This window comes from Paralichthys olivaceus, chromosome 11, assembly GCF_024713975.1.
Source record: "Paralichthys olivaceus isolate ysfri-2021 chromosome 11, ASM2471397v2, whole genome shotgun sequence".
Taxonomy (NCBI): Eukaryota; Metazoa; Chordata; class Actinopteri; order Pleuronectiformes; family Paralichthyidae; genus Paralichthys; species Paralichthys olivaceus.
Window position 1 is genome coordinate 18243236 of NC_091103.1, and position 13209 is coordinate 18256444.

General features: G+C 40.4%; 1 protein-coding gene across 5 annotated transcripts; it reads right to left on the minus strand.

Moving 5' to 3' along the window:
- Positions 1–160: 160 nt before the first annotated feature.
- On the minus strand, positions 161–11805 carry dyrk1ab (dual-specificity tyrosine-(Y)-phosphorylation regulated kinase 1A, b). 5 transcript variants are annotated; one of them, XM_020088326.2, is made up of 12 exons: positions 10930–11805; positions 9047–9116; positions 7208–7404; positions 6915–7007; positions 6578–6766; positions 6260–6407; positions 5874–6160; positions 5612–5758; positions 5146–5286; positions 4698–5001; positions 4225–4349; positions 161–3836 (listed from the first exon to the last, which is right to left on the minus strand). In XM_020088326.2, exons 2-12 carry the CDS (start codon positions 9054–9056, stop codon positions 3249–3251), a joined length of 2229 nt encoding a protein of 742 aa, XP_019943885.1. In that variant the 5' UTR covers positions 9057–9116; positions 10930–11805; the 3' UTR covers positions 161–3248. The 5 variants fall into 5 exon arrangements, with proteins under 5 accessions (XP_019943885.1, XP_019943886.1, XP_019943889.1 ...); XM_020088327.2 differs by lacking the exon at positions 10930–11805 and adding an exon at positions 10067–10428; XM_020088330.2 differs by lacking the exon at positions 9047–9116 and having other exon boundaries at positions 10930–11773.
- Positions 11806–13209: the final 1404 nt, after the last annotated feature.

The window sequence follows — 13209 nt, forward strand, 5'->3', positions numbered from 1 at the left end:
ACAATAATACCCATCATCAACCCCTACCACGCACATGATGTATCGTAACTTTATTTTGTTTCAGTGTATGTAAACCTATGTATTTCGCTGGATTGTGTGTTTATATTGCAGGGGATGAAGAGCGGATGGAGCCGGAGAACAATAACGACACACAGAGCAATTCAATTAACTTCTTTTTATATATCATACATAAGACTGTCTTAATATAATACAAAGGGCATTGTCATAAACACAGCAAAGTCTTGACTAGATCTTACAATCTGTGGATACATGGACTTATCCTTTCCCCCATGCTGTTCAATTCTATAGTGCATGTTGCATGTACAAAAAAAGTGAAAAAATGTGGAATCAAAAAAAAAAAACCAAAGAAAAAAAAAAACAAAACAAAAAAGGATAATTCCAAATTAAATAAGAGGATTTCAACTTCTGTTGGGTGTTCAGATATGTCAACAAGTATACGTGTTTGTGTGTAACCCACAAACTGAACAGGCTTATGAAAGATGGAACCTTTTTTCAACCATGTGCTTCTCATATAACCAAAAAGTAAGGTTTGTGATGTACATGCACTTACAATATACCCTGTGAAAATTATTAAGGTTTGAAGATCTAGCTTTCCCTGTTTGATTCAAACCCTACCTCATAGTGTTGTCCTGATGTAGTCAAGTACCTTTGCCAAAAGGCAAGGTTTTGCCACTAAGAAAACAGGAGTTCCTGCCCACTGAATGGTCACCAAATTGACAAACATAATCAACATACCAGCAGGAGCAAGGTAGTGAGTTCTATACTTCCTTTATTAAAAAAATATAAATATATACATAAATTCTATTTCAACTATTAAAAAGGGGCTGCATTTCATGACAACTGCTCTAAATAAGAGGTCAATCAGCATGATCTGAAATAGGCGCACACTTACGAGTCACTGCAGTCAATTTTTTTTTCTTTTTCAGTCTTTATTTTTGGAATGTTTAGTACCAGTATGAGTGCCAGTCATAAAACCACTGGCGATTTCTAAATGTCTCAAATTCTGCGGGGTATGAAAAATGATTGCAAATTTGCAATTAACCTTGACATCCAGATGAAACCCCAATCTCAATATAGGTAGCTTTACATTTTGTTTGTGGAAATACCAAGCAGGATTTCTTATGATGGTTTCCCCTTTAAAATGACAACAGCAATACCTGTGGCCTGCCCTTAATTTGAATGGTGGCTGTGGGCAGGTTTTTTTGTCCAATTTTCAAAGCTGATAAAATGAGCAACAGAAGAAGGAAAGCACTTCAAACTCCCTGATATAAAAAAAAAATCTGGATATTGACTGTAATGTTTTGAGGACATGCATGTCTGCCTAGGCAAAGCATGTGATTGTGGGCTGATGGACACCCTTTCCCTTTGAATAGGACAACAATCATGGGGATCTGCCCTACCAAATCAGAACAATGCCATTCAACACAAACTGATTTGCCACAATTATCTTAATGCTGCCAAGACAATGACATTAAGTCTTGCTTAATGGCAGAAACTAGCCAAGTTGACCAAATGATGTATGAAAGGCAGCAAAACCCTTTGAAATAGTATGATGGGGCAAAAGAAAAACGACGACACAGAAATAGAACGCATTAGTCTCCTTTTTTTTTTTTTAAAACCATCAGCTTCTATCTTGCTACTCCGGAGCCTGCAGAGTAACTACCAAATTCTCTAACATACCAAGTTTTAAAAGACTCCCAAAATAACCTACCAATTAATATGGAAACAGTTTTGGTAAAACTTTGCAAACAAATCTGGCCAGAATACACAATAGCCAACGGTCTCAACAACGGTCTCCAGTTTTGCTAAAGTAAAATATTGCAGCTGTTTGTATTGACGTTAAAATAAGATCTTGTTAAACTTTGCGTCAAAGTGGTGAACTGCTACATTATTGGTTACAGACACCTATATGCTATAAAACAACTGCTTTGGTATAAAAACATATCCAAAGGGAAAATAAATTCTTGTAAAATTCACAGCATAAGTTGAGGAGAAAAAAGGCAGTCACTTAACTCATTTTTTTCTTCAGTTTCCATGTTTTGGATGGAGAGACTTGTGCAGGTGGTTCTGATGAGGAACTACATGCAAAAGGGAAAAATAACAAAACATAAAAGGGTAGACTCTGGAATAGATAGTTCTTTCCACTGCTAAATCCTTAACCAGTGAATAAGATTCTCAAGGAAGTAATGTTTAGGAGGTTGTTGTGTACAATAAGACCCTGTTATGTGGGGCCCTGCTGAAGAAGTAATCTTTGTCGAGAAAGGCCTCAAATTACCATTCTTATTTACCTTTTCTAAGTTGTTTTAATTTCCTTAAAGAATTAAGGGCTGTCTAGAGAGAAAAATAGAGAAAAGCCATCTTAATTCAAATGATAATGTCCAGCTCCATCCCATTCCAAGTCCATGAGTCATAAGGCCAAAGGGTTATCTAGAACCAGCCACTGACTGTCTTCCTCTCCCTGGGCTGGATCCTTTCGTCTCCCGTGCCCATCGCTGCTCTCGTCTGTGCCGGGCCCGGTCGCAGCTCGCAGGACTACGGGGCCTCTAGGCCTGAGGGGTGGTGCTTCCCTCTCCTTTGACCCGGTTGGTGTCAGTATCCACCTGCGGGTTTCTCCTCTCCAACCGGCCAGCACACGCTATAGGGACTCCACTCCACTGCCGTGTGCTTCCCTTCAACAGAGTTACACAATACCGACCAACAACAAGAAATATCACCGCAAACACTTCCCCTCATTGTCAAGCTACAGGATTTACAAGCAGCTTTTACGTGAAATTTTCACTTAAAAGGGCAAAATAATTAAGAACCAGTGGAACAGTAATGTCAGGCGGTCCACATTTTGAATCGAAAGAGGACGCCAAGCATTTCATCACCAACAGCTACCTGCAAAACAGCTTCAAACTTCACTCTGAAATGCTCCTTAGAAGATTTTGCCACATAATACCATATGGTGATTACTTGGTGGTTACATGAAACTGGTGAAATGGTAAGATGGATGTCTCAATCTCACTATGGTTATTCCGCAGTATTATTTTGTGCCTAATGATTGCAAAAGAAAAACTGATGAAAATTACATATATACTTTTTAACAAAGATTTTTCTCTGTAGTAGCGGTTCAGTGATATCTCCCTTCTGACGTGAGCAGCTTTTGTTCTCAACACACCTTGTAGTAAAAAACACCACCTTAAAAATGACGCACAGGGGGAACACACAGCCAAATGTCAGTGCAGTCACGAGCTGGCCATAGAACTCTGCTGCACACACACTCCAGTCATTGGAGACTCCTCTCGGTCCATGCCCTGCCTCATGCCCAGGTGGCCTTCCGCTAGGTAGTGGCCAGGCCCTGTGTTCGTGCCCATGGAGAATGCAGGGTGCGCTGCCATGCCAGTCTCCTGCCGTGGGTTCGAGAAGGCACCTAGCCCCATACTCAGCCCACCATTCTGACCAAAGTCAAGGGCTCCGGTGGGCAAATGGCGGAGCTGGTAGGCCTGGTTGCCATGGTTCCCAGTGGAAGAGGACGATGTAGAGGAAGAGGAGGCAGAGGAAGACAGGGAGGTCATGGACAGATGGCCATGAACCACTTCCATGGAGTCCTGTGTTGAGGAGCTGTGTGTCGGGGAGGTGTAGTGGCGAGGGCGTGGCCGCGTAGCCATCATCTGCCCGTGGTGGTGATGAGTATGTGAGTGGGGATGCAGGGCCTTAGGGTGCTGAGGGGGAACATGGAAGGTGGTTTCCTGGACTGGGTGTGTCTCTCCAGTGACTGACTCTGGTCCAACGCCACCTCCCCACACCAGCGGGGGTGGGTAAGGCTGTCTTGCCTGTCAATGTCAAGCACATAACAAAGTCAGTTGTAGAATACAACTGCATAATTTGTCTAGTCTTCAGGCAGTAATGCTCAACTGTTATGATCTGTTACCATATAACATTGAAATGAAAGTTGACATAACTCTCAAGTCAGGAAATGACAATTGTTTGCCAATGGTAGTCTTCATAGACACACAATCACCCATCATAAAATTTAATTTCAAGTGTAATTTTAGAATTCTAAGAATATTAATCCTGTCTTGTATTACAATCAAACATTTTAAAGCACATATTAATTTGTCTTTTCGATTTGTTCCTAAAACTACAAATCCATTTACTTCCACCACAATAGGTTAACTCAGAATCAAATCACATTGAGATCCCTCCAGCGAACTCACTGACCTGTGGGCAGAGGCTGTCACCATCGATGGCAGGCAGGGCCGTGCCGAAGTGTCCTCCACTGTGCAAGTGGTGATGGGTAGGGTCTGATCTTGCTCTGCCACTGGTACTTGTCCCAGATGATCCTCCTAACGGTTAAACACGGTGTCAAAAGTGCAGCCTCAACAACAACACATTTAATATATCAAATGCTACGATCGGATTTGCTCAGGTTACACATGTTATGATTCGAAGTTTCATAATGAAATGGATTTTAATCATTTGAAATTTTATCTTTCTTGCTAATAATTTGCTAGAGTTCACAGCATGGATTCCAAGTTCCACAAGAGTCAACACCCCTCACTTAAAATATAATTTTATTGATGTAAAATTATATATTTCCCAGGTTATCCTAGACCCCAAGAACTGACAGATCAATTTTTCACTAAATTTAAGAACAAGGGAACAGCTGCCCATAGTTTTCAGATGCGGATTACCTGAACTAGAGGAGGTGCTGGAGGTGGTTCCTGAAGACTGGGACTGCTCTAATGCGGGGCTTGTTGACACGCTGCTGCTTGTATTGGTCCCCTCATCCGCAGTCTTCTTGAAGAAGCTGTGCTGCAGGGCATAGTAGGGCTGGATGCGGCTCTTGGGGTCATAGTCCAACATCCGGAGGATCAGGTCCTTGAACTTCAAGTAGTCAGCAACAGCATGGCCAGACTCCCCTGCCCGCCGGCCACCTGGACCCCCTGTCTCCACACCCAGGATGGAGTGGAGCTTCCGTGAGGCTGGAGGCTTATACTGTTATTGCAAAGTGTACAAAGATTAAGAGACTTACTCACCCGAGACTCCAGCATTTCATGTCACAATCTACCTTGGTTTTGACGATAATCACAAAGCACACATTTTGTTTAAAGGCCAAGTTAAGCAAAGAACTGAGCTCACCCTTTTGCCATCTTTGGTCTTCTTTACACTCCATGTACCATCCGAAAGCTTCTCAAAGAACTTCCTGGCTTTTGGGGCTAGGTCCATTATGTGATTAGGTGGGATACCAAGAACCTCGACTATTTTGTTCATCTGGTCCACCTGTGGAAAATGTTATCAATCAAGTTACATCTTCATGCAAGCAGAGGTAAGTATCAGGCGAAACTGCTAAAATTTACATTGTAAATCTAAAACTTAACATCAGGCAGCTTGACTTAACTTAAGTGAAGCATCCTTAAATGTTCTATAATAATTTAAAAAACATTTAACTTCAGACAAGTAGCTACAATGTCAACCAGATTGTTAAGGGTTGACAACTGGGAGTTGTGTGATATGTTTTTAACTTAACTTCCCAAATTTAGAGGTCTAAATCATATTATTTGAACAGAATAAACAATTTGCTTGGTAATATTTCAGTTCCTTATACCTCATTGGCTCCACTGAAGAGAGGTTCTCCAGTGTGCATCTCTACCAAGATGCAACCCAAGGACCACATGTCAATGGCCAGGTCATAGGGCATTCCCAGCAGCACCTCTGGGGAACGGTAGAAGCGACTCTGGATATATTGGTATATCTACACAAAAAAAAGACACAGAATGTAAATGCACCTGATGTTGACTAGCAACAGCACACACATAAATTAGACATTTTGTAAAAATGCATTTTAATGTTAAACTGCAGCAACTTACCCTTTGTCCCAGTTGGCAGGAGCTGCCAAAGTCCACTATTTTGATGGCACTCCGCTTGGGGTTGCAGAGGAGGATGTTCTCAGGCTTCAGGTCACAGTGGATGATGCTGAGCTCTGGCGTGGCCAGGAAGAGCAGCGCCGTGCATAGCTGCTGGGCAAACTTCCGGGTGAGGTTGAGTGAGACGCCGCGGAAGTTGGTATTTCGGAGCAGGTCATACAGGTTATATGAAAGCATCTCAAACACGAGGCAGAGGTGGTTCCGAAACATGAAGTGACGCTTTAGGTGAACTGCAGAAAATCAAATTGTACACAAGTTAGTCAGATACAGGAAAAGCCTTTCAATTTCCTTAATATGTCTTATCAAATCATATTTCAAGAGTGGATTACCGATGTAGTATTTCATCTCGGTATCATGTTTGTTCATGAGCTCTAGCAGGCGCACTTCAATCTGGGCTTGATTGAGGAAAGCTTTCTTGTTCTTGATGATCTTAATGGCAACCCATTCCTGCTCGGCACGGTCATATGCTTTCACAACCTAAAAGATACAAAGAAAACAGTTGATTTTAATGTTTTGCAAAACTAGATTCAAACTGCTTTGTTAACTTTAAATATTAATACTTCTGCTTTTAAGTGCAAATGAAAAAACTTCCTCAGTCACATGTAATCAAACCAAGTTGTGCATGTGTGTAATTTTAAATTAAGTACCTGTCCAAATGATCCTTTTCCTATCAAGGAATCAATCTCATAACGGTCCATCCACTTCTCCCCATTCTTGACAATGTAGTCATAGTTATCATCGTCATAGCCATCATTAAAGACTTTCCTCTCTTTTTTGTGACTGGAGTCTTCACCCTGACCCTGTTGGTGCCGCCGCTTCTTTTTTGCATAATACACCTATAAATGAAAAAAAAAAAAAAAAAAAAACAATACATATGATCACATATATTAGTTTTCATTTACAAAGTTTCACAGCTCCTTTTTTTCATACAATAAAAAAACAGATGATATCGATAGATGCACATAATATAAAAACAAAACTAACCTCATTGATGTGTTTGTATGTTTTGATAAGGTCAATGGAGAGCTTCCTCAGGGGAGCTGAAGTTGGGTCACGAAAGCACTGGGGCATGTGCCTCTGAAGTGTCAAAAGGGAGATGCACAACATTTCATAAACAAACAATAAGCATAGTACTTTTGTTAGTAACATGCTTTTGTTAAGTCTTGACATATGACATTGATTAAATATACAAGCAGAATTTTTTACATTCTTATTCTTTCACTGCATATTAAAACTAAAAGAAATCAAAGAGCTGGGGCAGGGTAAGGTAAGTGTACCTGATTGGCAGTGAGCTGTGGTGTCTGGTCGCTGTACGGTAAGACCGTAACAGATTGGTCAGTGCTTGGCTGGTGGCGGTCACTGTACTGCTGGTGCGTATGGGGCATTGGAGCAGCCATCTGAAGACCAGCAGTGTGTAAAGAAAAAGAGGGCGCAAGCCGGACGGACGAAGGTTTGCATGCTGAAGTCTCTCCTCCTGGAAGAAATGACACTTCTATGAATATTACCCTTAACTCAACATTAAATATAACACAGACAAAGGAAAACAGGGAATAATCCTAATCTAAATCTGCTGTATTTCCTCTAAATAAGAGATTTTTGTCCCCAAAAATAAAGCAGGAAAAGAAATGTGTCATTTATTGTACAGATTTAATATGATATATTATCTCTTCTTTAATATAACCAGTGAGAATAGACAAAAATGTCTTAATTTACATTCAAAAAAATAATATATATATATATGTAAAGTGAAATTATGCATTTGTAATATTTACATTTATGTTGAAATGATTAAGCTAAGGCTTTAAAAAAGACAAATGATCACACAAGATGTTGAAATGAAGAGCAAGGATTAAGTCATTGTTAAGAGAAATGTCAGGTTAATGCAAAGTGTCTTTTGTTAAATCTGTTAAGTCATAAAAATACATCAAAGGACAAGCACAAATAAAATATAGCAGTAATATATCAACCTTTGTGAAGAAAAAGGAGCAAAACAGCAGCTTTAACAGTGGAAAGGGGTGAAAATGAAGCATCTCCACACTGTACAGTGAATCATCCTTCATTTTAAGCCAGAAGGAATCAAAAAATTATTAAATAGCATGTTCAGCTATCAGCATCTCTCACCAGACAACACAATTCACCAGTGCTACACAGTAACCACTATTCAGAATCCCAGCAACAGCACCTAATTAGCATAGCCTATCACCACAGAGATACAGCGTGATTTGGCAAGCCCATCAATGCACAGACCAATCACAACGCAGTATGCAAATAGCCTACTTTTGTTGCCAGGGCAGAGCTGCTCCCATTTTCCAATGAGAAAACAAGAAATAAACAAGAAATAAAATTGAACTTTGGCACACTTAGACGCTGCTTTCAACACAAGAGCCTGACAGCAAAATAGCTGCACAGCCCAAAACCTGCACTCCATCCGAGAGCGATAGAAAGCTGACCCAGCTTTGGAAAAGGAGAAAATACACATCCACTGACAGAAAGAAGGGAAACTGTAAGGTGATAGAGCACAAGCAAAGGCTGTATTTTAAGAACCTTAACCGTTTTATTATATTATTATATAACACAAACATATCTCTCTCTATATATATATATATATATATAGAGAGAGAGAGAGACATATATATATTTAAATTTTTATATATAATTTTTTTTAAATAAAATTTAATGTAAAAATAGAATCAGCCATGATGTTAAAGTAAAACTACTTCAGTTAAATAAGGTAAACCTAAATCAAAAAAAATATTTGAATCTTATTTCAAACACATTAAATTCAATGCACTAAAATGACCAGACAGATTTGTCATGATGACTAGTGCATCTATTTTAATGCTTGTTCAGCTTAGATCTGTGAATGATGTCAAACCAATTTTAATCACTCTGAGCTCTGTCATCAAATACGAAAGATCAACTGAATTAATAGATATATTTAATCGTTAATATACTTAGTATTAATTTGACATTCTTTGACTTTCTCTTCCCTTAAGATGAGAAAAACACAGAAGTTTAGATGCCAAATTCACAACAGCAAAATAAGAGATGAGAAGAAGTTATTAAGAGCACTGCTTCCCATCAAAAGGGTTAAGGCTTAATATATAGCAGCTAACCTGGATGCATCGTCTCCTGTAAAATTTCATATCATCCTGGGAGGAGAGTCCAGCAGCAAACCACAACCCACTACAAAGAATAAAAACAGATCATTATCATTGTGCATCTTTGGAGGGTTTTAACTTCATGGTGGCTAAACTTTTGTTGAGAGGAAAGGACATGAGGACCCCTAAAGAGCAGGGGACACCCCCAAACTTTTAAGAGTGTACTAAGGTAAATGTATGAAGTCTTGGGTAATTAAAAAATAATGCTAAAATTACAATGGCCAGCTGCTTGTGGATCACTGATCAGAAGCAGTAAGTTCCCAGGCAGTTTACTTATCAAAACACAAAAGATCTCTAGTGAAACTGATAAGATAGATAGTTCACAGACAACATATTACATGTTCAATAATATTGTGGACTTCACAGCACTGGATCTCCTCTCAGTATCTCCAATGACTTATTACTTTTGGAATTACAATGAACTTTAAGACCTGAAATATACTTTTAAAAATGTGGTAGTCCAACTGGCCACACTGGAAATATTGTACAAGATTATGCAAATTGACAAAGAACTAAAAGAAGTTTGGTTTGAGCCCATTTTACTAACACAAAACCCAAGATGTATATAGGGCAAATCTGACATCTTCAGAATCACTAACCCTGATGGGAAAATTAAAGCTGAATTTAAGCACAAAGCCATTTTACAAGCGCACTTGTAGCTTTGTAGTCTCCCCTAAAACGTTTGATTAGTCTTCATTTTCAGTACTGACACATGAACAGTTCCTCTCCTGGCTCGACTCATCATGGCATCAACGGGCCTATTTAGGTGTAAATATAACGACAGCTAGCTTGCTATTAGTAGCCGTATCATAGCAAAGGTGATGGCTAAAGATCTCTGTAACGAGCCTGTGTGCCATCTTCTCACGCCCAAATGATTAGATCCATGCCGAAGCTGAATCAAATGTAACCGATCCAAAACAATTAAAAGCCTAACGGTCTGGAATAAAGACAGAGCCCCGGTAGCGCTGTACTTACAGATGGGGTAGATATCGTCATGGTTGGAATTTAGAAAGCATATTCAGTATTAATCTGCGTCCTCTCCTGCTACATATCGTTGGCGTTTGCTCCCAATCCCTCGTATAAATGACAATCGCGTCCGGGCTCGCGTTACAGTTAGCAGACTAATGTTAACTAGCTAGCGTTGTCGTCGTTAACGTTACCCTGAAAAACTGCGGGGCAAGCGAGCACATCTCTCACCAACCCAGCGTTAACGTTAGCTAGTGACGCTGTGTTCAGCCAGCGGGTTGCGGGGCCCATTCAGCTGGTTCGTCAACAAGTCAACGTTAACCATTAGCCAGGTTAGCCGAATTAGCTACCAGGCATTAGCCAGGTTAGCTAGGTGAGCTTCCGTACTGAATAAATCTAAAACCAAAACTACACCTACGATGTTAATATAATGAGACACTGCACTGACAGGGACTCAAACGGAGCTGTTAGCTAACACGCAACATTTGCCTCAATCGTACAATGACAGTGTCTAATATCGCGGAGTTAACGTTAGCTGTAACGTTAACGCCGTGCCAGCATGACTCTCCGCCAAAGCCCACACAATCCGCTGTACCCTCTAGTCCACAGCCAGCTGGAAATCAGCTCCCATCTTACATTAAAATGAGTCCGTTGACCTACTGACTGGAAGCAAATGTTACCGCTGGCTTCGGTGGAGTCGGCGCCGCCACAAAATGTTAGCTAGCCGCCATACCATAAGCAACCATTCTCAACTTCACTGTCGCGTCCACCATGGTTTACCGTCCGCGTTACATAGAGTGTGCATCTGCGAAAGCGCTAACGTCAAACGATGAGCAGACGAATGTCAAATAAAACAGTTTACAGATGCTTACCTCTGATGGCACGATCTTCATTTAAAGTCCAATAACCTGTATGATGAGGAAACTTATCCAGCTTGAGCTTCTCCCCTCCCTGCACGGTTAGCGAGTAATGTTAACGTTAAATCCAATGCCCGTCCTCTGGCCGGCAAACTCTAAAATAATTCACCAGCCAGAATCAATACGCGTGTCATGTCCCAAGCTCCGGTGAACAACATCTGTAATCGAACCAACTTTGACTAACGTTACCATCAGCTGTTGACTAGCACCATGCTAACGTTAACTAGCACGCATATCTTACTAGCTAACCTTAGCGAACTGGCTAGCTAGTTGACAAAATGAACGCAGCTAACATTAGCTACCTGCCCGGGCTAGCTGTAGCCTCTCTGGCTAGCCCGAAGCTAACGATTCTAGCCACCGCTAAATAAACGTTATGCCAAATTGCGATATGACGTCGTCTTTGCGAATCTAGCGTCGGCCGCTTCGATAAACACGACAATGCGGTCGAGCGCGGAGTATTTCCAACGCGAAACAGAAGCCGTGTCCTCTGATAATTTTGGTTAGGAATTTTGTGTCAATTTTCACAAAATGGCGCGCGGTCCAAACCTGCGCAGTGAACCGGCCCGGTGGACCAGAGACACGGACAACTGAGTTAGTGCGGCGCCGCCTAATTATTTCAGCTATGTTAAAACGTCGGCCTCTCGGTCCTCCTCATCCGATCCACTGGACGCATCTCGACCCCCCAAAACGTCAAATATACATCCACTGACAGCGTTATTCCGGCGGGAAGGGAGAACATTTGAAAAGACTGAGCTGGGGAAAAAAACCCTCCTGACAAAATGGCGATGCTCTAGCTTGTTGCCATGGCAACTGTCAATCAAAAAAAACCCCACAGTGCCCGGATGTACCAATGACGAATAAAATCTCCCTGGTCGGAGTTACAGGACAACACGCGACTCCAGCGGTGCAGCTCCGTGCGTCTGCTCACCACCTCTGCTCCTCTTTACTTTTCAAACACTCGCAGCTTTTATCTCTGAAACTTTGAGACAAACAACAGATCTGACTGATCTCTGTGTTTCTCTGCCGTTTTCCTGTGTCTGTGCTGAGCTTCATCTAATGAAGTATGTGCTATTTAAAGAGATAGATGTATAGATAGATGTATAGATAGATGTATAGATAGATAGATAGATAGATAGATAGATAGATAGATAGATAGACAAGTTGGATTTTGTTGTTGTAAGTTGTTTTATTCAAATTGAAAAGTGCTTAATGTAAGCCCTGACCCCTCCCAACTCATTACATAAATAAATGACAAAATATATGAATCACATTCAAAACATGATTTTATATAAAACATATGATCAATTTGCAATTTTCCTGCAGCAAAAACTAAGCCTCGGAATTAGATGTGAGCAGATCACAGGCCTAAACTTCTGATGATTTCTTACGAAATCTTTGCCTGTGCAAAAGCAATATTGGAGAAAGCTGTATTACTACACCTTTGTGCATTATCAGGATAAAACCGTGAGTAGAAATGTGTGTTGCTATCAGAGTTGTGAGAATATTTAGGTGAAGACAAACTGATTAGGGTTTCATCCTTTACTACAGAATAATGACCCAGAACATGCAAAGAAAATAACCATCAAGCTGGTTTAAGATGAACTGAGAGGGAAGGTGAAAACAAACTAACCTATGAGTGCAACACATTTGTGACAACTTTAGTAACAGTGTTGGTATAAATGTTCTGATCAACATTTGTTTTCTATACGGTAAGAATATAACATGTGTGCTCTGATGCTGGAAGTAAAAGAAAATTAGATTAAGAATAGTTAAACAAAAAGATTCCATTATTCCCTTGCTTTTAAAAATCATTTAAAAAACAAAACAAACAATTAGTGTCTAAGGGCACAGGTTGTCTCACAATTCAGACAGGTCTCATTCATACATCTCATCACACTTGTAATACTTGTCTGACTTGTGATAACTGACAAAACGTGTAAGGAGCAAGAAGTCTAAGGCCACAGATCAACTGCTATTTCAAACAAACAAGTTTTAATTAGTTGCTTGATGTCCTTAACTTAAAAGACAAAGTGACAGTTACATTTGTTAGTTGGTCATCTTGAAAGAAAAGTCATTTCATAACCCAGGCCAAATGTTAAGGGTCCAGTGTGTAAGATTTAGGTGAAAGGGAACTATTGGGAGAAATTTAATGGAGAATAATCCTCATGATGTTTTCACTAGTTTCATCTAAATTGTATGAATTGTACTTTTCTTTACCCCAGAAAAGGCCCTTTA